At 45.2% G+C, this 25,349-nt stretch overlaps 1 protein-coding gene across 1 annotated transcript; it reads right to left on the bottom strand.

The window, feature by feature from the left end:
• Positions 1 to 576: 576 nt before the first annotated feature.
• On the bottom strand, positions 577 to 23,608 carry CDC42 (cell division cycle 42). Its single transcript, XM_071767196.1, has 6 exons — positions 23,498 to 23,608; positions 13,424 to 13,565; positions 9,130 to 9,202; positions 8,177 to 8,286; positions 7,890 to 8,087; positions 577 to 2,013 (listed from the first exon to the last, which is right to left on the bottom strand). Exons 2-6 carry the CDS (start codon positions 13,526 to 13,528, stop codon positions 1,924 to 1,926), a joined length of 576 nt encoding a protein of 191 aa, XP_071623297.1. The 5' UTR covers positions 13,529 to 13,565; positions 23,498 to 23,608; the 3' UTR covers positions 577 to 1,923.
• Positions 23,609 to 25,349: the final 1,741 nt, after the last annotated feature.

Below are 25,349 nucleotides of genomic sequence, written 5' to 3'. Positions count from 1 at the left end.
TTTGTATTACAGTACCTGCAAGTCAAAAATCTTCAAATAAGTGACCTTTAATGAGGCTCTTTGGAATGTGTTTTAATAATGAATACAAATCATGCACAAACAGGGTAAGACTTCACCCTTTCTTTGGAGAAGTAACATAAAGGTGTGAGAAATCCTGGGTGGTTTTGGGAGGCAGACAGGTAGGATGTCCTTCAGGGTTTTTGCTATGTGCTTGTGAGCAGGGAACAACAGGAAACTTCCACAAAAACTTGCTTCCTGACAGAAGAGATGCCCACAAGCTCCAAAAAGCTAACATGGTATTTGGGAACATGCACAGTGATGAAAATTCCCTTTAAGGGCCACCAAGCCCTCTCTTCAGAGTTGGATATGACAGCAAAGACTGCACCAAAGATCAGAGCAATCTTGACAAAAGCAGCAGAGATGAGGGAAGACATGAACTGACAGGATTAAGCATTAAGAAAAAACTCAGCACTACCTTGCAAGGCAGAGAGTGGGGCTTGCAAGGGATAAAAGCTGCATTTACAAGTCCCTCACACTCAAGAGAAAGGCATGGGAAATAACTACCATCAGGCAGGCTTGTGAAGGTATTTTATGTTTAATACATCTGAAAATAATGCATATACAAAGAACTTAGACATGAAAAAGCATTGGTTCAACACTAATGAGTCTACAAGAAATCAGAATTTTGGAAAACGGGTAAGATTCCCTAGGTCTTAAAAAACTGAATTTCCAAGCCAAAATACATTTTTGGTAAAATCCCTACAAGACTGCAGTCAGCCTACATGAAGACCCCACACACATCCTCAGAGGGCTGGAGCCCATCTTACAGGTTCCAGGTTACTTGTAAGCAAAATGCAGAAAAAGGGGATTCCCTTAACTCCTCCCTCCATGGTGCCAAACTGAACACTGGACACCCCTCCCTGCAGTTCCTTCCTGCTGACACAGGCCTGCCTTCCACCCCTCCCTGAAGGATGCCAATCCATCCAGTAAGAGATGCACCACCAGGGCCAGCTCCCAAACTTGTCTTAACATACACCAGGTGCTTTTAGAGTGTCCAAACAGCAGCACACATACTGGTCATTGTAAGCATTTCTCCAATAATTAAGGGTTGGCAGAAGATGGGTTTGTTACAAGCCATCTGAATCAGCTGGGAATGCTTTAATAAAAGGTGCAGTTATTTCTTCAACACATGACAAAAGCTTCTGATGTCAAGATTAAGGAAGAGACTGGCAAGCTAGTTTCAAGTCATATGGTGCATCCAGAGAAAAAATATTCTCCTATTCCTAAGGCTTTATAACTTAGAGGATGGGGTAGAAATCTATGACCTGCACAGTGGAAAGCCAGGGAAAGAGATACAAGGCAACTTCAGAAGAAATGCAGATACTTTTTCTACACCCCTCCTTAGAGGAGCACCAGCTTGGAACATCTTACTTTCTTGGTTTTGTGTTTAGTACTGAAGTCTGCTCACACTCAGGCTGCTGGCTGGCTGCAAAACAGCCCTAAATGTTCTTTAAATCAGAACCAGGTCTTGCCAGACCAGTGTAAGGGACAAGGCTTCAGTAGAACAGCCTAGAATTAGTCTGTTACAGAAAGAGTCATCACAAGCATGCCTGGATTTTCAACAAAAAAAAAAAATTAGAAACAGTAAACAAAATAAAAAAAAAAAACTAGTACTGATCAGTGTTTTCTGATAATAGGCAATTACTCAAAATTAACTAGTTTAACTGACTTGAGGGGGCACTGGGGGAATAAACACTAACATTCTCATCTCACACAGGGGGTCATGTGGGGGAGATGGGAGTGCAGGGCAGTCGTCATTATTGCGAAAACAAATTTTAAAATTTGTATCTTTAGTTTGATTTAAACATTGCTTTTAGTATGACATCAAACACCAGCTCTGCAGAAGGGGCTCTGGAGGGACGTTCATAGCAGCACACACCTGCGAGTCTTCTTCGGCTCCGGAGGCTCCAGGGCAGCCAATATCGCTTCGTCAAATACATTCTTTAGGCCTTTCTGAAAAGGGGCAAAGAGAGAAAGGGGCAGTCTCATTTTTTAGTTTTCACACACACACACACACACACACACACACACACACACACACACACAAAAGCACAGCAAGCCAAGTGGCTGGCAAATCCCTGTAAAGACAAATCAAGGTTTTGTCATCACTGAACCCCAGAGTCTCCGTGGCTCTGTCAAAGCCGCGGTGCTGCGCTCGGCTGCTCCTGATTTTCTGATCAGGGATGTGAATCCTTCTGAGAGCAGACCAGTTACCTTCCCAAGCAGCAAACCACACGTTCCCTTTCCTTAAGGCAGTTTTTATGATCAGTTAGTTACTACCACGTTTCACATGCTAATGACAAAGCAGAGGGTGTTGCATTCCGATGGAAGAGTTTGATCTGGAGCACACCGAGACACCCGGGCGACAGGGGAGAGAAGAGACAAGGCAGGCATGCAATGATAAATCCGTCCAAAACTTCCAGCCCCAAACACCTGATGGTTAGAAGCAGACAGGTAGAGCCCAGAAGCTGTACATGGTATTAGAGAAGTCAAGATGGGAGGACTACAAAGCAGGTACTGTACACTGTGAGGGGTGTTTCACTGAAGCCAGGAAGTACAAATCGGAATAAAGCTTCATCAGTCAGTTATACAAACTGCAGTTTTTAATTTCAAAATTTAAAGACAAGCTACAGTTTATGCTTTCTCCTCAAGACAATAAAAATCAGAAGCATGATAGTAAGAAGCAGCTTTACATCTTACAGTAACAGGCTTTAAGGATCTATCATTGAAATGAAGCAGTCTACCGTGTTAGTGAAAGCAAGAATTTTAACAGTTCATAAAGCAGTAGCAAGTACATTGATATTTCCTTCCTCCAAGGACTGACAAATATTCCACTACAGCACAGACAGCCAAAGCAATAGCAACAGAAAAACATCTCACTGCACAAAGGCAAACCAGAAAACCCTTCACATTACAGCATAACTGGCAGATCACCGTTTCGTGTATTTTTGTCATGCAAATACAATTAACAAGAGTCACAATAGAAACTGAGAAAACACACATCGTTTCTTCCAGCTGGATTCAGGAAGATCAAAGATCACTTCTTGTTCTTTTGATCTTTCTTTAAATAACCATGTAACCAGATCCTTTCCCTCAACAGCCCAAATAATAAAAGCTACCCACATCTGGCAACCCAAGCAGCAGAGAGTTAAGCGAGTCCAGTTTGTGTTCCACAGTCACAACGTTTTACTAAAGACCTTAAATATTGTTTTCAGTCCAAGAGCTAATACAGAGGTTGCTCTAAGATGGTAAGCAGACAAAACAGCTTCCAGTCAAGGTGGGTTTATTTGCTTTTTTTGTTTTGTTTGTTTGTTTTTTTTTAACCAGGTTTCTACAGTAGTGGGACAGAGGAAGCAGCAGCAAGAGGGGAAGGAGAAAGTTTAGAATATACAGCACTTCCTTTTGGGCTGAGTTTCCGGAGGCTCGAGCGCAGCTAGGATAGCCTCATCAAACACATTCTTCAGACCTCTCTACAAGACAGAGGGGAGGAGAAAAAACAGCAGCCAGGTTAGAGGATCAGAGGAACACAAGCAGATACAAAGAGCATTCAGGATAGACCAGGCTGAATTCACAGAGGCAGTAAAGAGATTTACTTTGCAAAAAACAAAGTAGATCCCGGGAGAAAAAAAAAAAAAAAAAAAAAAATCTCATTTAGGTCACAGAGCAGTCAATTGTCAGAGAGACAGAACAGGTGACAGACCAAGGTGGACAAAATGAACACCCAGAAGGGCAAAGGCACAAACAAACAGCAGCATCTGGCAAGAACACAGAGCTGGGAGGGGCCACTCAGAAGATGGGTGGTTTCCACTTAACTGAATTTACACTTAAGGAGTTTACAGGGGAATAAACACACTGGAGAGCAGCTTGCCCCACCACAGGGATCCTAAAGGTCAGGTAAAACTTGTACACTCACCCACTGTGGGTAAGCAAATGCCTCAGATGTATTGTATTGTATGTACAGTAAATGTATTACTGCTCCCAAGTGCCCCAGTGGCAGCTGAGTCCAGAGCAAGGACTCCTAACAACTCCTCTGCTTTGTGAATTCAGCCTCTGAATAACTGAAGATCTCCAGATGGCTGGGAAAACAGGATCTGGGATCAGAGCTGTACCTCTCTGGTAAGCCATCATCCCCTTCAGACATCAGCTGTTAGTCTTTTCAGAAGAGATGCAGTATCTTACCAGTGCTGCTGAGCTGACAGACACAGCATGGCAATTCAGGTCAGTTACCAAAGCAAGGAGAACCACTCCAGTCCCAGCAAGACAGAAACAGTGTCAGGACTGGAATAACTGGGATCCAACAGCAGGTAAGTAGCCAAGGAGCTGCATGACTCTTTAGGGATTCCAGCAGGACACAAAGCATGCATTGCATGTGCTGTAAGGACTGCAGGGCATGGCAGCATGGCTTTGCCAAGTTACACACCAGAGTGAAACCTGGCAGGGTTTGTTCTAACTGGACTCGCCTAAATCCACTGTCCTGAGTGTAATTCCATAAATTCACAAGAACTGCTTTATCCCAGCCAAAGGCAAACAGAAAAGCTTGACTTACTTCCTGTAAAAAAATCGCAGTCTTCGCAAAATTAAGATTTTTTTTTTTAAATCATTTAAACGTAACTGGTTTCTCCCTCACAGGTTAGACTGGATCTATCCCTTTTTTTAAAAGTCTTTAATCTTGTTTTCCTGAAGCCCATACATGTGAGGTCTCTAAGGCAATTCCATCTGGAAGTATTTAAGTCAACCATGTTACATGCAAGATTATACTTGAAAGAAGTTAAGGAAATTACCATGTACAATCACTCTGTACATCCTCCCCAGCAAGTTTTTCTTATTTTTTTAAGTGAGTAGCAACCCAGGCTGACAAAAGAGCTGGAGACTTCAAATAAATAATGCCTATGTCAAGCATGAGCATTAATTAGATTTGTTTTCTCTCCAAGAATAAGGCTGTAGGATAAAGGCTGTTAGGTACTGTTAGATTAGAACCCAGGCAGAGCAAGAGTCAAGAAAACATGCTGCTAATTCTCCTCTTCTGTTATCCAATTGCACATGGGAAAATACTTAGAGAAAATTTAGAATTTATTTCAAAGTACCTAGCAAAAAAATGGGGTAAGGGGGAGAAAAAGGAAGAAGAAAAAAAAAAATTGTGAGAAAAGCTTGTTGTGAAAATGGAACTCCAGTTAAGAGACAGAATGACAGAGGAGTAACCAGAGGAAAGGAGCTGTGTTTGCTGCTACTGGCACCCAGACATCTATGGTTTTTAACACAGCTCCTGTGCTGCACTGGGGAACAGCCTGGGCTCTGCCTTACTTTATATTCCTACTCACATGCAGCATCATCCACTTCATAAATCTTTGTCAAAACAGTCAACCCAGCATCCAGGGGAAAAAGGAACAGAATTCAAAGGTCTCCCTTGTGTCAGGTACTAGCACTGAGCTTCAGGAAGCCCACTCAGGCATTTATCTTGGAGCAGGAGGATTCAGCACTGTAGCTGTAACCTGTGTGTCAGGCACCCTTTCCTGATGCCAGTCACATTTCACAGGGTATGGGTGTAGAGAGAAGTTGAAGATGCACCCTGAAGCAGCCTTCATCACAAAAATCCCTCTATCTGAGAGAAGGGAGGACAGAACTCAGCACTGCAGTGTCATCCATGCTCAGGGAGGAGAAGGAGCTCTGTCTTTACAGAAAAAACTCAAACACAGCCTCTCACAGCTCACCTAATGATTTCAGAACATCAGCTCCTCCACAAAGATAAGCAAAGCTTTACTCCCAGGAAAAAAAGCCACACTTTGGCTCCATGATTTTATGATTACTGCTGTGGCATTGAAGTCATTTGGAAATTGGTTTGAAAGGAAAAAAAACCACCCAAGGTTGAGGTGAACTGAGCAGACAGAAGCCAAAGTAAAGAGTGACTGAACTACCCAGCTGAGTCCAGCTTAAGTTGAAAGCAGGTACTACAACACTGCCCTGGAGTTAGGGAAAAAACCCCCTCCTGGCTAGGAAATCCATTCAGCTTCTGTGCTTAGCAAGATGTAAGCTAAATCACTGCTGGGAACATTAAATAACCCTTCAGAGATAATCCACATTTATGGTTAGCCACTACTACTGGCAGACTGAAGAAAAAGGTGTTTTGTGGGGTAAGCCAACAACAAATGAAGGAAGAGGAACAGAGCAGATGCAAACTGACTGCTCTTCCAGGTGAGAGGGCTTCTGAACCCTCCTTCCCAGGTCACTTGATTTCTAAAAGCATGAATGAGTTTACAAGCACTGGTACTCTGGAAGAAACCCAGGAAGAGATCCAAGGGCATAAATCTGTTCTCTGCAACAGATACATTTTAGTCTATCTGGAAATAAAAAAGAATGGATGAACACTGAAATGTTTATTTATATCATCTCTTACTCTGGTAATTTTAAGTGCTTCCACACAACTTGAGCAAGCTAAACAAGGGAGTTTCAAAGCTACAGAGGAAAGGGTCTCAATGAGCAATACAGGACCAAAATCCCAGTAAGTATTTAGCCAACCAGCAGGTTCTACAGCCTAATTGGCAGCAGCATTCAGGAGTGCCAGACACAATCTAAAATACTATTTCAGGACTCAGCAGATCTAACAGAATTGCAACTTCAGCACAAATAACCCTCAGCTTGTGTGTGGCCTGTAAGGAAGCCCAGACAAGAACACCTTTGGATCATGGATTTCCAGGACAGACTGCAGCACACCTTGCCACAACACCTCCAGTGCCAGTGTCCTGCACAATTCCATCAAAAGCCTCTTCCTTCTCAGCAAACAAAGCTTTGTTACCAAAAAAGAGCCTTAGGATCCCAAATGGAAGAGTCAACATGCAATCTGGGAAAAAAGGTGCAAGATAAGCAAGATTTCAGGCTTCAGCAATAAAGCTTCCTGCTCAAGATACCAGACATGAATGCACAACAAAAATTAAGACTGTGGGACTTGACATTGTGCACCTCTAGTTCTATGCAGGTCAGGTAGGGACAAAATACCTACCCAATAGCATTAAGGAAACTGTTAGAGTTGCAATTTCTGCAAGACCAGCTGCAGATTAGGTCCCCAGGGCATCCAAATCAACACACCAGGGCAGCCAACCAGCCCCTAACTCCCCTCCACCCCACCCTAGTACTCCTAACTTGAAGGGAAAGGATAGTGAGTTTTCCTGGCCTCAAATCAGCCATTTTAGTTGGCTTTAGACTGATTAAGTTTGTTGATCTATCATGTTTATGCCTTAAGAATTACTTGATTGCTCTCTTGTGTTTCCATTTTAGGCTGACACAGGAAACACTGCTCACCACTGACTGCAGAAGAAGAGAAAAACTCTCAGGTGTGAAGATTTACAGTCTTAGAAGTATCAGAACTGACTTTTTATAAGAGGGTTTGGTTTTTTCCTCTCCTTACACTCCTCAGTAGTGAGCTACTGAAGTTTTTATTCATACCATCTCTTACTGGTACTGTGAGTAGCTCACTTAAGTAAGTAAGTAGTACTTAATGACAACAGGGAGCTACTGAAGTGGGTCCTAACACCCTTACTGTCTGTAATGTGCCTTCTAAGATTTCAGCAGCAATTTTCCCCCCACACTGAAGCAAACCCAGTGAGCACACCCTTCTCCATCAGCCCTCCACACTATGCCTAACCTTCACAGGCTGATTTTCTGTGTACCACTGCCAACTCCTTGGGCCTTAGAAGAACAGGACAAAGAGGAAGCTGCAGTGTCAACACTAGAAACAGAGCTTGTATCCTTTCACATCCCTACTGGGTTGTTTTCCCTCCTGAATGGAAAAAAGTATGGAATATAAGCAAGCAAAGTGGTCAAAGACCAACTCTCACCTGTGTAAGTGCAGAGCATTCCACATATTTCACAGCCTTCAGGTCCCGGGCCAGTTTTTCAGCAGTCTCTGGAGTTATGGGCTTCTGCTTGTTCTTGGCAAGTTTCTCAATTGTTGAGGGGTCATCTCTTAGATCAATCTGGGTCCCAACAAGCAGGAAAGGAGTCTTTGGACAATGGTGAGTAATTTCAGGTACCCACTAAAGACAGAGAAGACAAAATATTTGTTAGCAGCCACTCAAGGTAACTCCTCACACGTTTCTGAAGTCCCACTAGCAGCTCAACCAACCTTTTCTTTCACATTTTCAAATGAAGAAGGAGACACCACTGAAAAACAGACCAGAAATACATCTGTCTGTGGATAGCTGAGGGGTCGTAATCTATCATAGTCTTCCTGACCTGGAAGAGGAGAAAATTAACTCAGTATTAGACCCAGACAATTAAATACTGCCCTTTACAAGCTGTCAGAGTCCATGTTCCAGCACAATAGAATTATTATGATTAATCCTAACTCTTAAGCAAATGCCCATGCCCTGAACACAAACTGAATCCTAGTTCTCAAATCCAGAATTCATTCAACTGCTCATAACAGTGAGCTGCTTAAAGTCCCAGGAGAGCTGGGAAGCCCAAGGAGTACCCACTAATAAATTTGAGATCAAGCACCCTCAGATGACATCATTTCCTCAGTTATAAGAAGCTGCAGAACACCAGATCTGATTATAGATGAAGTCCTCTCCCTCTAGTCCATTCATTAAATGTTTTACACCATCAAATTTCATTACCCTGCAAAAAAACCCTCCAGTTTTGAGAAAAAAAAGGCAGTTTGTTCAATGGAAGAAGATCACCAGTCTATATTCCCCTTTTATCTTCCCTTTGTGGAGGAGGAGGAAATAGAGAGTAACTATGTCCTTCAGTTTGTGTTCTACCCAAACTGCTAAGCTGTGACAAACCCCTTCTCTTTCAGGTATTACCTAGATCAGAGGTGAAAGTTTGAAAGTTGAAATCTGCTGTCACAAAATAAAAGAAGTGGAAGCTTTTCTTGGGTTGGTTTCTGGCTGGTTTTGGTTTTTGTGCTTTGTTTTTTTTTTTAAATAAACTCAATTTAGCAACTCCTCTAACATCAGGAATGAAGCACCAAGAAAGATTTCCCCCTTTCATTTTAGAACACACCAAAAAACAACACTCAGCATCACCTCAACTAAATTTTGAGCAGTTACAGTCCCACAAGCACTTGGTTCTCACCTGCAGTATCAAAGAGGCCTAGGGTGTAAGGCTCTCCTCCAATCATCACTGTTACAGCATAGTTATCAAAAACCTGGGAAGAAGAGAAACACAATTAAGAGAATGTGAATAAATCACCTTCCAAACCATCCATTCACCTTGCCAGACCATCTCCAAGTTGTAGAAGAGTCATCAGCACAGGGTAACAAGCAATTAGGCTTACCATGCTGCTATTAATTACCATGCTGCTATTAATTACCATGCTGCTATTAATTACCATGCTGCTATTAATTACCATGCTGCTATTAATTACCATGCTGCTAACAGGTCAGTTCCCCTGGAAGAGGGATGCAAAATCCATGAGGGACCTAAAGCAAAGACCACTGCATGTAACAGGGTAAAAGCCACTAAGCCAAACTCCCACCACAGCTGACAGGTTTCAGTGTCAGACAGGTTTCCCCACACTGCCACAGAAATTTCAACCTTGGTGCTTGGTCTGGCACAGTAAACACATCCCCACAAAACTGATCAACTTCAGCCCTGTCCTTCAGGGAGCAGAACTATGGGACTTCTTCTCACAGAGCTACTAGGGAATTCAATAGTATCCAACGTTTCAACAGGAACTGATCCACTTTAAAGGGTGCAGTAGAGTTGGTCAAAACCAGTCTGTTATATTCAGATAAATATAACATTCTAAATCTAAATGGAGAATCCAGCTCCAGAAGACCAAGCTGCATTGTCTCTGTACACCACCTGGCACAGTACCCCTACCCATAATGGCAGACTTGCTGCTACACAGATTAAAAACTAACAGTACCAAAAATCTTCCACACAGTAACTTGTACACAAAGCAACAAAGCATGAGGATCTATCCAAAGGTTTTCCTTCAACACCTGCAGCACACTCAGCATTACAGAGCATACTGCCTGAGATCACAATCCTTCATTTTAATAACTACTTTATCTGCAGAACTGTAAGAGACATTATCTCAGAAAGCACTATTGGCAAAAAAAAAAAAAAAACCAAACCAAACCAACCTATCCAGAGGCAGGGGAGATGTCTGGATAAGGATAAAGCAGCCCTGCTTCAAAATGAAACAGAGACACAGCTGAAGGAAACCCCAACACTGAGGTCATCACAAAAGCTTTTCATGGAAGTGTGGAGGGAAGGACATGGAGAAATAAGCAGTCACATGCATTTATTAACAGCTTTAGTAAGAGCTTAAGTCCTTGGGGAAAAAACAGTAAAACTGAGAACAGACCAGCAACAGAGCACATCAAAGCTGAAAATCCAAAGGTTCAGCTGCCTTCTTTCCACCTGACTGTCCAGGTTAAAGCAATACTTAACTCCACACACAGCTGTTTTAACTTTACCAAACTCAGTGACTGAGAAAGCAGCTATGGGCTCAGCACACTGCTTATCCCCACAAGCAGAAGTCCACCTCTCATGCTGGTTTGGATTAGCATCCCAGATTTAAAGCACTGCAAGAAATTTCTCCACTACTTAAAACCTGTTCCTTTACAGATCACCCTGACCACCCCAGCCACATCTGTATCCACACACAAACCAGACCTTCAGGATGCAGGAGGGTGGAAGGCACCCCAAAGGACAGCTCAAGCTGACAGCTCATCTGCTACTAGGTACAGATCAAGAAACTGGAATGCTCTACACTGAAGGGCAGAGCATTTGCTCTTTCAGATGTCAAGTTGGGCAGCAACTCAATCTCCCAAAGAGACCCCCCTCATTTTTGCCCAGTGACCAAGAAGTCAATAAAAGTTCTTGTAGTTGCATGCATTCTCCCTCTAATGATTTTTTAAATGATTTAATGATTTTTTTAAGCTTATCTGCAAATTCTGGCATTTTAAAATTTTATTTTTTAAGGTTCAGGTGTTCAGCCCTAAGGTGGCCAGGGTTACAAGGCTAGCCTTCAAACCTGGCAACTACAGCCTCATAGCATAAAGCAGACAAATCTCACCCTCAATTTTGCCAAAACAGGCTAAAAAACCAGAGCCCAATTAGCCCACCAAGAAGTTTCAATTCCTGCCAGTGTCAGAAAGCTCATTACAGCAGGTGGCACAAGCTTCCAGGTTACAGGAATCACACCAGATCTGCCACTCCATGAGTGCTGCCAGTGTCTTGCCATGGACAGCTGCTTCACCCTGGAAGTTTTTAGGAATAGAAATGACATCAAAAACATGAGAAAAGGGGGCTACCTTCCTCTTGAGACTTCACTGCTGCTACCAGGATTTACCAGGTTCTCAAATCAGGATTTTATCACCAAGTTCTCAAACTGCTTAAGCAGGAAAGTCCTACCCACTTATCCTGTGGTCCTTACTCAGCCACAAACATTGTAGGGACATTAAGGCTTGTCAGCTCTCCAACAGCTTGCTTTCCTTTTGGGAACATTACATTCCTTTTCTTTCTTTCTTACTAGAAGTATTAGCCAGAATATCCCAAGTTACTTACCACTGTCCAGAGGATGACAAATGTCTCCAGGCCATCCACAGAATTACAAACAGGCCTATGACAGCCCCAGAAGAGCAAGTTCCTAAAGCCATGAGGTTCAGAAGTAAATTCTATTCCAGAAATATAGGGAAGTTTTAAAAGGCACTGTAAAGATCTTAGCACACCTTCCACACAATTTACTGACAAGTAACTGGTTTGAGCAGCTTTTCCACACTGCTTGCTTGCAGGGATTTATAGGCAGTACTACCACCTGCAGGACAGCACACAAACTGACAAGCTTTCAAAATAGACATTTTAAGATAATAACATTAAAATAACATTTTTCAGCTTAATTAACAGCCACTTCAGTGAGGGTAAGCATAGGAACACACTGCCTGAGCTCACTGACCACCTGTTTTGTTTTGGCCATGAAGACAAACTCCGAGAGGACAAGCAGATTCCAGAGGTAAAGAACAGGATATTGTTGTCCTAAAAGCATCCCAGCAGGATACTTGAAACCACTCTCTAAAACTTGAGAATGCCAAGACAACAAATACAACTTTTCTACCAGTCCCTGACATCTCCATCAGGGGCAGAACTGGGGTTTCTATGCCTACAGCACAAGCTTCAGGTTTCTCACTGCATCCAACCTGAATACTCTTGGGTTTGGGAGTCCTTTCATCTTCAATTCTGATCTACAACTGAAACAAACACCTTCATTTCATGGAAGTCTATCCTATCCTTAAAAAAACCTCATAGTTGGTAAGCTGAAAATCTCTGGATAGAGCACAAAGCCAACATCTCAAAAAGAGGCAGTGGTGTTCATTGCAATTTCTTTTCCACAAAGAGAGGAGGGTTTTTTAAGAAGTAATTATTTTGGAAGAGCTAAAAGGCAGAGCTATCTGTTCTTTTAAGTTGCTTTGTAATGGCAGAAAATATTATTGACCCTTTCACTGGCAGGTGTTCAACCTCTTTGTGATTCATTTCTAGATGCAATTTTGTTTGAGGAACCTAAGCAAACTCTTGTTTATGTGCACAAGATGGCCTTTTTGGGTCCAGAACTGTGAAACTAGTAAAAAAGCACCCAGATGGCTCTTACAGCAACCACACTAAAAGACTGAACCATGTCAGTGTCAGCACACTGCTCTTGCAGATAAAGAAGAAAAGCACTTTCCTGGTAGAAAGATAAAGCAGTGGGCATACTGCTCCCAACATGACCTTTAGGTAAGTCAATGATTCAGTATCTCAGAAAACTGAGCCAGTAAACCTCAGAAAGGTTACTGAGAAAAGATGAAGAACTACACAAAGTCAACACATTTGGAAGTACAAAAGAAAGAGTCTGTGCAGTCTAAATCAACACATTTCTCATGGTTAGCTGAGGTTAACTGGCCACATTCCTTAGCTCCCTCTGTCACCTCGGGATCTTTCAGACTTTGCAAAACAAAAATGTGAACTGTAGTCACTATTATAGCAACAACCTACTACTCTCCCTAAAAATGAAGACAGCAAGAAGTAAAAGAGCAAGCTGGAGAGCTGGTGTTCCTGCTGCTTGCTCTCCACTTACCAGTCCCAACAACTTATTTTGTTTAGAGAATCCAGCAGGTGGCCATCTACTAACTGAAGCCCAGATTCTGCAGAGCAGTCCAGAGGCAAAGACTAAGCAGAACCAGGAAAAGCCCCCCAGCACTACCAGGTAATGTGGAGACAGGCAGCAGCACTGGATCAAACTGATCACTCCTCTGCCACTGTAGTCAGTCTCCAAGAAGCAAGCAGCCACAAGAACAGGTATGAAGGCATGCACACCATGCAGGTTTGTTAGGAAGGGAACTCATGCTGCCCAAAGGACAACTGGAGCCATTCCCACACTTACCGTTGGTACATATTCCGATGGGAATTTATTTGTTGTGTAAGAAATTAGGAGACAGGTTTTACCAACAGCACCATCACCCACCACCACACACTTGATCGTCTGCATAGCTGAAGTCTACCAGAGTATCAATGCCAACAAGGACCTAGAAGAAAAAAAAAAAAAAGACACACAGATGAAGATGTTTCTCATCCTCACTCGACAGCAGTGCACGTCACTGATGAGCTCTGACTGGAGCCCAAACCACTTCTGAAAAGAAGCCATTCCTAAATGAGTTGGCAGATATGTTCCCTGCATCCCACAGTTAACAGGAAGCTGCTCATTTCCATAAATGCAAATACATCCTCCCCACAGCCAGGCTCCTCCCACTGCAGGCACTTGCCAAACACCACCTCAGACTGTGCATAACATCATCACTTTTCCACCCTGGGAAGAAGGACCAGTTCTGTTCAGTATATTCCCTCATATACAGTGTGATTACCCAAAGGTGGGCAAAAAAGGCTTTTCCAGATTCAGTTTTAATGCACAGAAGCATCCAGAGCCTTGGGAGCACTGAAAGTCTAAGTTCAGTCTTGATGGCTGCTAAGTAGCACCCAGGCTTCCCAAGAGATCTTCCCTCTGGAGAGCAGTTCAAGTAAAGAAAGCTCAGGAGGGAAGACCATAGGGTGAGCTTTGAAGCTAGTTTAGGGGATAAAAATACAGAAATGATTAATTCCTCCTCACTTTTTTTGATGCCCAAACCCACTTTTACAATCTTCTGGTTAAAGCTGCCACTTAACAGTCTCTTCAGCCCCACCTGAAGTTGCCAACAGCACTGGGCAGCAGAGCATTTGGTCCTCAAGGAATCCTCTTCCTCTCCAGCCATTCATGATGCTCCCAGCTACTTCTGACACTGTCCCAGCACAGCTTTAGTACATGAACTAAGTCAATACCTGCAACACCTCCCTCAAACATCACTTAGCTACCTCCAGTGCCAGACACAGCTGACCTTCATTAGTGTGCTACTCCAATTAGAGAAGTACTAGCCTGTGGCCATTCATTCACACAGGGAATAAATGTGAAATCCTGACCCCAAGCAAAGCTCCCACAGACTTTCAACATTTCTCTATTATTGGAAGTACTTTTACTTAAAGGTGGAAAGGGATGAGCCACTTGTTAAGCAGATTTTGCAAGGAAAACCCATCCAAACTGCTATCAAACAACTCCAGTGTACTCCAACTAAAAGCAGCCTAAATTACCAGCAAGCCTCAGTAGCTTGCCAGCCTTATCCCTGCAGCAAGGCATCATCATCATCATCATCATCATCATCATCATCATCATCTGCCTTTTGGGTTGTGATTTACCAAACCAAACACAGCCACTCACCGTGCAGCACAGGTTAGCAGCGTCACCCCTTTTTTAATTGATATAACTTTATCTTTAAATATTAAGATGACTTGAAACAGATTGAAGCCTTGAGCCTAAGCCTCTAAAGTTTTACCAGGGGGAAGTGAAGCTGTTTTAGAAGTTATTTTACTTGGACTAGCAGGCTTTCTAGATTAGCAGGATGAGCTACTTTGTTCTCCACTTCTAAGAGCTCCACAGTAAACAGCTGAAAACAAGCTCAATTTTAGGGAGCTTCAAAGCTCCACCCTGGGACCTATTCTTCATAGGAAAAGTTTTAAGGACAGATACTGTCTTGTGGTTTAAAAGCAATTTAGGCCAATAAGAGATATGACTAAAGACCAACTCACCCCCAGAGTGCAACGCCAAAGGACAGAGAAACAAAGTCAGAAGGGGGTGGGTGTGTTCCCACTACAAAGAAGCCCAATAAAAGGAAGTCTACATACACAGCACACAGCAGGACCAGCAAACATTCCAAATAGTTTTATATTTGAGGGAACTGAAGCAGACTGGAAAGTCAGCCCAGTTTGAGTGCAGTGAGTGGATTTTGAGCCATGTAATTGTGAACCATCTGGCCAAAGCCAGAGAGGAGAGAGAGCTGATAAAGACTGGCAATGTAGTGCAAGTCAGTATGACTTAGTTCTGTTCAACAAGATCTAAAGAATTCTTTAAAAGAAGACTGAATTAATTTTTTCAGGCCTCTTTGTATATACTGAGTATTTGGAGGACTAGGATCTAGCCTCCTGGAAACTGTGGATTACAAAAGCCTTGTAAACTTCATCACATCCATCAAGATGGTCCTACTCCTGACTCAACAGGCCCATTTTCCAGAATTTTGTTTTAAAGCTCAGTTACATTTTTGTAAGACACAGATGAGCTGCGTTTAGGATCAATCCCAAAACAGGATTAATACTGAGATGCAAATGTCACAATGGGCCATTTGTTCATTTGACAACAGTCAAGTGAAGTCTCCAGTGTACAACACACACACTGTGCATACACCAGAAGATACTGAGAGACCACAAAATGCTGAAGAAATTCGTGGCACCTGTGGGAAGTTCCCACTGAAGTGAGTTTATGCTGCAAAAAATGCTGTTCTGAATGCACCCTGACAGCCTCATTTTCCCATTTTAATGGCAAGCACACCAAATGTTACTGTGGGAGCCCCTTAGCTTTAAAAACTGCCTGCAATGCAGACAATATGTTCTAGCAGCAACATGAACTACTGCTTTGAAGAATTAAGTGAAATGGTGTGGGGTTTTGCAGGAAATCAGTGTCCTAAAAGAGGGAAAAATCTGCATGACCTTGCCTTCACACTTGTTGTATCAGCAATCTCATGTAGAAACCACAACCCTCCAAGCTTGTTGAGATTCCTTTTTATTTTTAAGCTACTGAAGTCTGTTTCCAGGTTCAAATGTGTACATTATCCTAGCCAAAAGGAACCAAGCTGTCCAATCTGGCTGCACATCATGCACCAGCTTCCTGCAGAGCCTGGCCAGCAGGACTTCCTCTCTCAGGAACCTGCTGCCATTTCATCACAGGCACTGCAGGCAACTGCCAGAAAAGGACCAGGAATTATTTCCTGATGCTCTGTAGCACACACCATTAACTCACTGGTCTAAGCTTAACCAGCATATCACAGCTCCCAGAGCCTGCAAGAAAACCAGCACAGCCACTTGTGAAGATGGGAGTTCAGTCATCTCACTGCTGCAGGGGCAAAACACTCAGGAATTCACAATGAAAGAAAAAACATTCACTGGATTTAACTCGTGCTGATCTTTTAAAAAATGTGGAAAGGTAGAAGTGATTAATCTATAAAAATCACACATCCTTAAATAAAGTATTTGATTATATTTGATAATATGTAACACCCAGGAATTCACAATGAAAGAAACAACAATCACTGGATTTAACTGGTGCTGATCTGTTAAAAAACAGTGGAAAGGTAGAAGTGATTAATCTATAAAAAACACACATCCTTAAATAAAGTATTTGATTATATTTGATAATTTGTTCCCAGATTAAGTCACATCCATTCCAAAGCACCTTTGCCCTCCCATTTCAAGGTCTTTGCCCTCTGCCACCTCCCCTGGCCCTACTACAAACTAACTTTTGTTTTTCAAAGCAACAACTCTCCCAAATCAGGGACACCAAAGACAGAGAGATAACCAAATACTCCAATCCAAGCAAACAGGTTTTCCCTACCCCAGATACCTCCCAGATATTGTACAGAGAGGGCACTACCATGCTTCATGGCAAAGAGGGCTCACACAATGCACCAGTGCTGGGCACACATCACAAACCACCAGTGAAAAGACAGCTCCAGTTCAGCTACCAGCCACAGGGTTAAAAGACCTTATTTACACCTCTTGCTAACCTGATACTGTCACAAATCCATGATGCAAAACACCAGTAGTAGCTGCTCTCTGATTAAGAGATGAACTCCAGACAGACCAGCAGGCACAGAAGGCAAAACCAGTTCCTGGAGCAGCACTACCAGAACCAGCATTCAGCTCTGTGTGTGCACAGCAGCCACTGCCAGCCATCACCTCCATCTTCCAGCCCAAAGCCTAACAGGAACCTTCATGGAGACCTCAACCCAGAACTAAACCCATCTGCCTCTTCTGTGCCAGCAATTTTTACATTTCATTTTATCCTTTTTTTAACCACCTGATGCTCAACACCCCCACCTTTCTTGATCAGAGCTCAGACTACTGCACATGCACTATCCCAAAGATTCCAAGTCAAGTTCAGATCCTAGGTATTTAATTTCTTAAAAAGAGCTTTATTCAACTACAAACCAGCACAGCAATTGCATTCCCCTGGAGCCAGGCAAATGATTCTATGGCAAAACCTGCAAAAAGCAGAGAGATGGACTCAAGAAACAATCTGTACATGACCAGGATCTTGAAAAAGACATCTTTCTTTTTCAGCATTGGTTTTTCTGTTTGAAGTGGCAATAACAAACCCAACAGTCCTTTAAATCCTGTCACACTGCACGATGAAGAAACACCTCTAAAATCTGCTGCCATTTGCTTTCTATGAAGGTGTTTTAAGTATGAGATGGCCAAAAAAAGCTTCATTGTGCTAAGGTGATATCAAGCCAAACACCAAACTTCAGTTAAAGACAGGTCTGCAGCCAGCAGGTCTCCATCTGAAGTTGGAAAGACTGAGAGCACATTGGTGGGCTCCATTTCATCATCTGCCCACAACCACTGTCCCAACCTGATGAGGGATCCAAGAAAGGAACTGTTCAGGCAGTGAGAGGTATGAAGCACCCCGGGATGTAGCTGCCCTGGCACCATGACCAGCCCTGATTTAGCTCTCAGGCTGATGTTGTTCTTGAAAAGCTTTCTGTGATTGTGGGAATCCCTGCCTTGAGATGCAGGATGCTTCTGGAGTCCTGGAATCTTGTTGGACACTCAACACTGACCGTGTGTTCCAACATTTCTGTCATTTTGAAGCACCTATTTCTGGACAATGAATTACCAAGGGAGACATAGAAGATCTTGTATCAAAATGCAGCTAAAACCAACCACTATTTTCTGGACTTGATGCACCTTTCTTTTTCTAATCATGAAAGAACTGACAGTTACTTTGCACCTCTTTATAAAGGCTCCTCACAACTAACTGGTGAAGCAGATATGTGCAAGACAGGACAGCTGGGTGGGGAAATTTAAAAGCCTGAACCTAAGCTACCTACAGTACTGTAACATGTTTCAAGTTCTATGAGGGTGAGGGAGCACTGGAACAGGCTGCCCAGGGAGGCTTTGGAGTCCCCTTCTCTGGATATATTCAGCAGCCACCAGAACTCAGCCCTGTGTAATGTGCTCTAGGTGATCCTGCTTTAGTGAGAGAGCTGGACTGAATCATCCCTAGAGGTCCCTTCCAGCTCTGATAATTCTGTGATTCTACAACTTAAAAAAAAAAAAAAAAAAAAAAAAGGCTATGGTTGTGTCATCCCATTTTCATCTGAAATTCCAAGAAAGCTGCCCATGCAGCCTCATCAGACAGAGCATGACTCAGTGGGCTCTTTCCTTCCACACCAGTTACACCATGGTGCAGGAACCCCTACATCTGCTCACCTGCCTGAGTATTCCACCTTACAGCTCAAGTAACTGCCTTAATTTCATCATCAACTCAACAGAAAAAAAAAAAAAAAGCAGAAGCATAAGCTTCTCTGTTATCACTCTGGTTACAGTTACATTGTCAAAACCAGCCACCAGCACTGCAAAAACCTGCCCTAGATTAAACACTGGGAAGTATGTGGGCTGACACTAAATCAGTCTTCTGCCAAAGGCAGGCACTTACTACATTGTTCCTCTTCACTTTCATACTCTACAGGAAGCTGGTTTACTGTGCTATAAAATCCTGTTCAGTATTTTAATACCACATTACAAAAAAATTTTTTAAATGTACCTTTATTAGCTTAGCTTCATACTGCTAATACTTCAAATAAAAGCTGTATCTATAGTCATGCAGACTACCAAATCATGGTCTCCCTACACCCACAGCCAACTCCATTTACCAGAGGTAAAACAGACACTGGAAGAAGTTCCTCTATTTTGAGGCACATTTTTGCTTAATGGGAAGCACCCTGAATGCACCTCTGTTGCAACAGATCCCCCCTCATTCCTGTTAAGCTCAGAGACTGGGATAGCTCCACTCACAGAGTGTGGAGTCCTTGGGGATGCACTGCCTTCAGAGGGAACAACTCAGTCCAAGGAGCAACACAAGAGGACTGAAGACCTTGAAGCTTTGTTTAAAAAAAAAAATAATCCCAAAGAGACACTTCCCAGCCACTAAGCTACCTTGGTATTTCTATTAAAACCAGTGCCAAGGGAGCTGCTGGAAAGCTCCCTAACGCAGGGCTGAAGCAGGAGAGGTTGCCCTGCAAGCACTAAAAATAAAGAAAATTAAAAAAAATCACTAAACCCAAGCTAACTGCTCAGAGGTGGAGCAGAGAGAGAAGTCCTGTCAAACCCAGCACAGGACCCTCCCACAACAAGGCCTTTGGCATTCAGCTGTTTACCAGCCACAGCTGGCCCAAGACAAACAGCTACAGCAGTAGATGAAGTGGCAGATGCCTCCTGTCATTACAGCCAAAGCTGCACAAGCATTTTTGTCATTTTTTTCCCCAAAACAGAACACTCATCATTGGCCAAAAAAACCAGTGCAGCATCTTTCAAGTTGAGAAGAGCTGAGCAATTCAAAACAGCTTGTTACAAACCAAAACAATTCTGGCAGCCCTAACTATTGCTGCAAGTCTGGGCTTAAAAATCGAGCTTAAAATAGAACAATGGTTTATAAAAGTTTTTGCAAAACTAACTGCTCTCTTTTTATAAAATGCCACTTGGTTAGAATAAAAAACTCAATACATCTCAAGAAAAGAAACAGTTGATTTACTGATTAGAAAACAGACCAAGCAGTACTCTGAAGTTTTAAAAATTTTAAAGCCTAAGCCACTTCTTGAAACTCAAAGGGAAGATTACAAAGATCAGTGACACGACAGCAGCACTGAAACTCTGCTCCTCAGACTGCTTTTAGCTCACTGCCCACCCAGGACTGGATAAACAATCCCAGTCCTTCCACCCAACAACAATGCACCACCAGAAGCTGGGCATCCCTTGCCTTAATGTTATTTTTGTCACTTATTTCAGGGATTTATCTGCACACCACGACAGGGGCTGCAGGAGGCAGGGAACCACTATAAATGAAGGGCCATGGATGCTCAAGGAGGGATAACTTTGTGCCAGGCTTTAGCCCCAGGATACTCTGGTGAAAGGGCTTTACATGCCACTTCCAGGGGTAATCCTTGCAGATGGATATCCTGAGTTAGTAGGATGTAATTTAGTTGAAACAGCACTTGAAGGAAGCCATGTAATTTAATTATTATATGCTGCAGAAGTGTAAAATACCTTAAATTTCTTCAAAACTTGAGCATAAAAGTTTATCAAGTCAATACATTGCTTTAGTTGTCACATATTAATAAAAACAGGGTGGGTTTTTACCTACATTAGCACAGTGGGGCCAGAGGAGCCAAGACAGAAGTCTACAATACATTAAATGATATAAACAGAGTTTCTGGCTGCCTGGACTACCAGAAAGCAAATTGACAGCACCTTCACAGAGAGAGGAGAGGAGGGGAAAATCAATCAATCAATCAATCAATCAATCAAATCTTTCTTTAGAAACAGAGCCTCAAAGATAACTACACTCCCCTATAATTTCTCCTAGTCTAGAAGCCAGGATCATTGCCATTTGCATGATCAAGCCTAATGACAGCCTGGAAGCTCAGCTGACCACAGAAGGCAAGCAGAGTAAAGAGAGGGCTAAAAAACACAAGCCCACACATTACTTGGAAAAGCTGTGAGCACTCACATTAGCATCAAACAGATTACACACCCCCAGACTGCAATGAAACATATTTATTTGCTGTACAAGTTCTCAAGAGCCAGAAGCAGGGTTGGAACCCAGCTACATCACCATGCTGGGTTAAGTTTGAAGCTTGCAGGGGAACAGAGAGCTGCTGAGAAGATTTTGGTTAAAATGTCAGGCTGCTCCTAAGACACAGAGATGTATTTCAGTGCCACAGCTGCATTTTAAACAGAGTGAATTTTTACACCTGGATTAGCAGTCACCAAGCTGCACTAACTTCAGCCTCTCCTACACTTTACAGGAAAGTAGGAAAAGCAGATGCACCCATGAGGGAAATCCCTAGGAGCTCCATGTGGGATTCTGTTCTGTTTGCTATTGTTCTTTTTAGCAGGAGATCTATGGCTTCTATTCCAGGCACTCCAGGACTTCCACACTTTCAGTTAACACTTAAAACAGAGCAAACTTCCAGAGTTGGCCATCAGTTTCAGGCAAACAAACAACCCTGTAGCAGGGCATGTAAGGAACCAAGGCCATCAGTTGCAGGTCATGAATAACCAAGTTCAAAGTATGCAAATGCAATTATTATAATTTCTGCCTAGAACATGTTCCCAAACTGTAAACATGTTTTATCTTGCATCGCAGTAGTTTTTATTCCTTGCCAAGACTTAAAAATCCTTTTCCTTGTTGTTGCTGGTGTAGAAGTGAGGAGTTTAAACACAGAACCATTTCTACACTCACCAACACACTGATTCAGGACCTAAGACCCATTTCAATTCTACATTTTGCTTACATTGCCTTCCCCACAACACTACAGTAAGAAGGAACAGTTTACAAAACAAAACAACAGATTCTCCTTGTCCTGAACACAGGGACTTTCTATCTAAAGCTGGTTTTGCATAAGACCCTTTTGATAACTGAAAGGGAAAGCTTCAAGTGCTTTACTGAGCTACCCCAATTAGCAATATGAGAAGCTTGATTCAGGTTTTAAACACCCTTCCAAAAAGAAAGGGCATTTGGGACACTGCAATTTAACACTTCATTCTGAATAGACAGCCAGCACCTCCTTCCCCAGAAGAGAAGCAACCCAGATAAACACGAGACAAAGACAACCACAGATGGCCAGAAAGAATTACTTCTGAATGTACAGTTGTCATCTATCATGGCCTCCTTAAGGCCTTGTCTTCCCCAAGGCTTTTGTCAGAAGAGCAAAGTCGCTGTGGCTCCACCGGTTGCTCAGACAGGGCAACAGGAATTCTGCCCCTTTTGCAATTCTTCACGGAGCACAAGTTTCACAACGCCAGTTGTTGTGATCACAGCCACCTGGCTATACCTGGGCTCTCCCCCTGTCGCTATAAACTGTAAGGTCTACCCCTTAATAGGAAAAAAACCACTAATGAAGTCCAGAGCCCTCAAACCTTTAACACAGAGCTCTGTGACGTGCTGCAGTATTCTATACACTTGGATGAGATTTCAAAGACAAACGCACATCAACACCAAGCCTTAGAACACTGGCTCCTACCCCAGCCAAAACCAGCCCCATCCCAGCACAAGGACAGCCACGGCAAGGCATTCCAGTAAGCATCTCGGGAAGCAAAAGACGAGAAGCGCCTCCCAACTCCTTTTAATATACAAACCCACTTTTTGTAGCGCTCATGGCTCAAACGAAGCTTTCCACCACGCCTGCCCCCCTCCCTCCCCCCCCGGCTCCGAGCTGCTCTGCTGCCCGGCTCCCATCTCCTGCAAGAAGCCCGAGAGCCCCCCCCTGGGGCCCGGCGAGCCCAAGCTGAATCTCGGGGTTTCTCCCCGCAATGCCCCAGCGCACAGGAGCTGCACGGAAGAGCCGAAAGCCGCAGCCGAACCCGGCAGTCCCGGCGGGGAGCGAGGGCAGGGCCCCGCCGATGGCTGATGCGCCCAGCCCGGCATGGGAGCGCTTCCTGCCGCCGCTCCCCAGCGCCGAGGGTCCGGCCTCCGCCCGCCGCGCCAGGAAGCGGGGGAGGGGAAGGCCCAGCACCACCACCGCCCCCCGCCAGGCCGCGAAACCCCCGCAGCGTTAGCGGGGAAGGCTCCGCGTTAACCCGCACCGCTCCCCCCCTTCCCGGAGGCCTCGGGAAGGGCCCCCCCCCCCCCCCTTACACCCCGCCGCCCATCGCCCGCGGAGGCCCCGCACACACCCCGCGGGCCCCAGGAGGGCGGTGCCCGCGCGGCGGTGGCACCGGGCAGAGATGGACGGTGGGGTGACGGAGAAAAAAGGGGCCGCGCGGTGACAACGGGGACCCCCGCCCCGACCCCCGCGCCCGCCGCAGCCCCGCCGCTCACCTGAGAGGCTCCGCCGGGCGTTGGCAGCTCGCTGCGGGGTCTCCTGCGCTCCGGTACAGGGGCACGCCGTGACGTCACCACGCAGAGGACGCGGGGCGGGGCACTGGGGACGGGCACGGCCGCCAGGGGGCGCTGCTCAGGTACAGGCCCCGCCCCCCCGCGGCTGCGTGGAGACGGCGGGAGGGGGGGGGAGGGACCGGGGGTGCGGGAACGGGGGCTGCGGGACCCCCTCCCGCCATCGCCCTGTCCGTACCGGGGCTGGGAGACCCCACCCACCATTGCCCTGCCCGAAATGGGGACTGCGGGACCCCCACCCACCATTGTCCCGCCCGCACCGCGGCTGCGGGACCCCCACCCACCATTACCCCGCCTGCACCGGGGCTGCGGGACCCCCTCCCGCCATCGCCCTGCCCGCACCAGGGCTGCGGGACCCCCTGCCGCTATTGCCCCGCCCGCACCGGGGCTGCGGGACCCCCTCCCGCCATCGCCCTGCCCGCACCGGGGGGATGTAAATTCTCTCCATTTTTCTTCCCCCCTTTGCTTTTTTCCGGCCTGGAGCTGCAGTTAAAACAAAAAAAACCAAAGAGCCGCGACTGCTCCTGTGGGGAGGCTCCTCCTGGGTGGGAGCCGGCTCTTCCCAGGTGATTTTTTTAATGAAATTCGTGCCGCATCAAGGCAAAAAAAAACCCTGAAGGCAATGGGGCTGTCCAGGCTGAGCCTCGGGAATCCTCCACCCGGCATCGGGTTCTCCAGGAACGGAGCTCCCAGGTGAGCTCTGCCATGGCAGCACCTCCCGGTGAGACATTGCCTCAGCTTTTTGTGTGGGATAAATCAACACCCAGCTGGAAGCAGGAGGGCTCTGCAGAGGGACCTGGACAGACCGGAGAGTTGGGCTGATCCCAAGGGGATGAGGTTCAACACAACAACCCCATGGGGAGCTCCAGGCTGGGCACAGAGTGGCAGAAAGGGAGCTGGGAGTCTGGATTGCCAGGAAGGTGACCAGGAGGCAGCAGTGTGCCCAGGTGGCCAAGAAGGCCAATGGCATCCTGGGCTGGCTCAGGAACAGCGTGGCCAGCAGGTCCAGGGAAGGGATTCTGCCCCTGTGCTCAGCCCTGGGGAGGCCACAGCTTGAGTCCTGTGTCCAGTTCTGGGCCCCTCAGCTCAGGAAGGAGATTGAGGTGCTGGAGCAGGTCCAGAGAAGAGCAAGGAGGCTGGGAAGGGATCCAGCACAAGTCCTGTGAGGAAGGGCTGAGGGAGCTGGGGGTGTTGAGGCTGGAGAAGAGGAGGCTCAGGGGAGACCTCATCACTCTCTCCAACTCCCTGAAAGGAGGTTGGAGCCAGGGGGGGTCAGGCAGATATCAGTGGGACAAGAGGGCACGGTCTAAAGAATTTTTTCCTAATATCCAACCCAAACCTCCCCTGGCAGAGCTTCAGCTCTGCCAGGGGAGGTTTGGGTTGGATATTAGGAAAGAATTCTTTGCAGAGAGGGTGATCAGGCATTGGAATGGGCTGCCCAGGGAAGGGGTGGATTCTCCATCCCTGGAGATATTTCAAAAGAGCCTGGATGTGGCACTCAGTGCCATGGGCTGGGAACCACGGGGGGAGTGGAGCAAGGGTTGGACTTGATGAGCTCTGAGGTCCCTTCCAACCCAGCCCATTCTAGGATTCTGTGATTCTATGAGATGGCAACCCCAGCGAGCTGCTCTGAGGGAACAGTTCCCCCTTTTCCAGCATCACCTCCCTGGGCAGCTGCATCCCTGTTTCTGCAGAGAGCACCAAGCAGGAGCCCATCACCACCGTGTCTGGCCTCTTGGTACCTTCTGGAGCTACAGCAACAGTGGTTTGGCTCTTT

The sequence above is a fragment of the Heliangelus exortis genome, chromosome 23, assembly GCF_036169615.1.
Source record: "Heliangelus exortis chromosome 23, bHelExo1.hap1, whole genome shotgun sequence".
Taxonomy (NCBI): domain Eukaryota; kingdom Metazoa; phylum Chordata; class Aves; order Apodiformes; family Trochilidae; genus Heliangelus; species Heliangelus exortis.
The sequence above is the reverse complement of the archived record's forward strand: the minus strand, read 5'-3'. Positions and strand labels throughout refer to the sequence as shown.

Excerpts from the sequence above, each read along its gene's own strand:
- CDC42 (XM_071767196.1), bottom strand. The coding sequence starts at position 13,528 with ATGCAGACGATCAAGTGTGTGGTGGTGGGTGATGGTGCTGTTGGTAAA. Across the intron at positions 9,203-13,423 it reads CATCGGAATATGTACCAACG|GTTTTTGATAACTATGCTGT; the intron begins GTAAGTGTGGGA and ends TCTTCTTCCCAG. Across the intron at positions 2,014-7,889 it reads AATGCTCTGCACTTACACAG|AAAGGCCTAAAGAATGTATT; the intron begins GTGAGAGTTGGT and ends GCCCCTTTTCAG.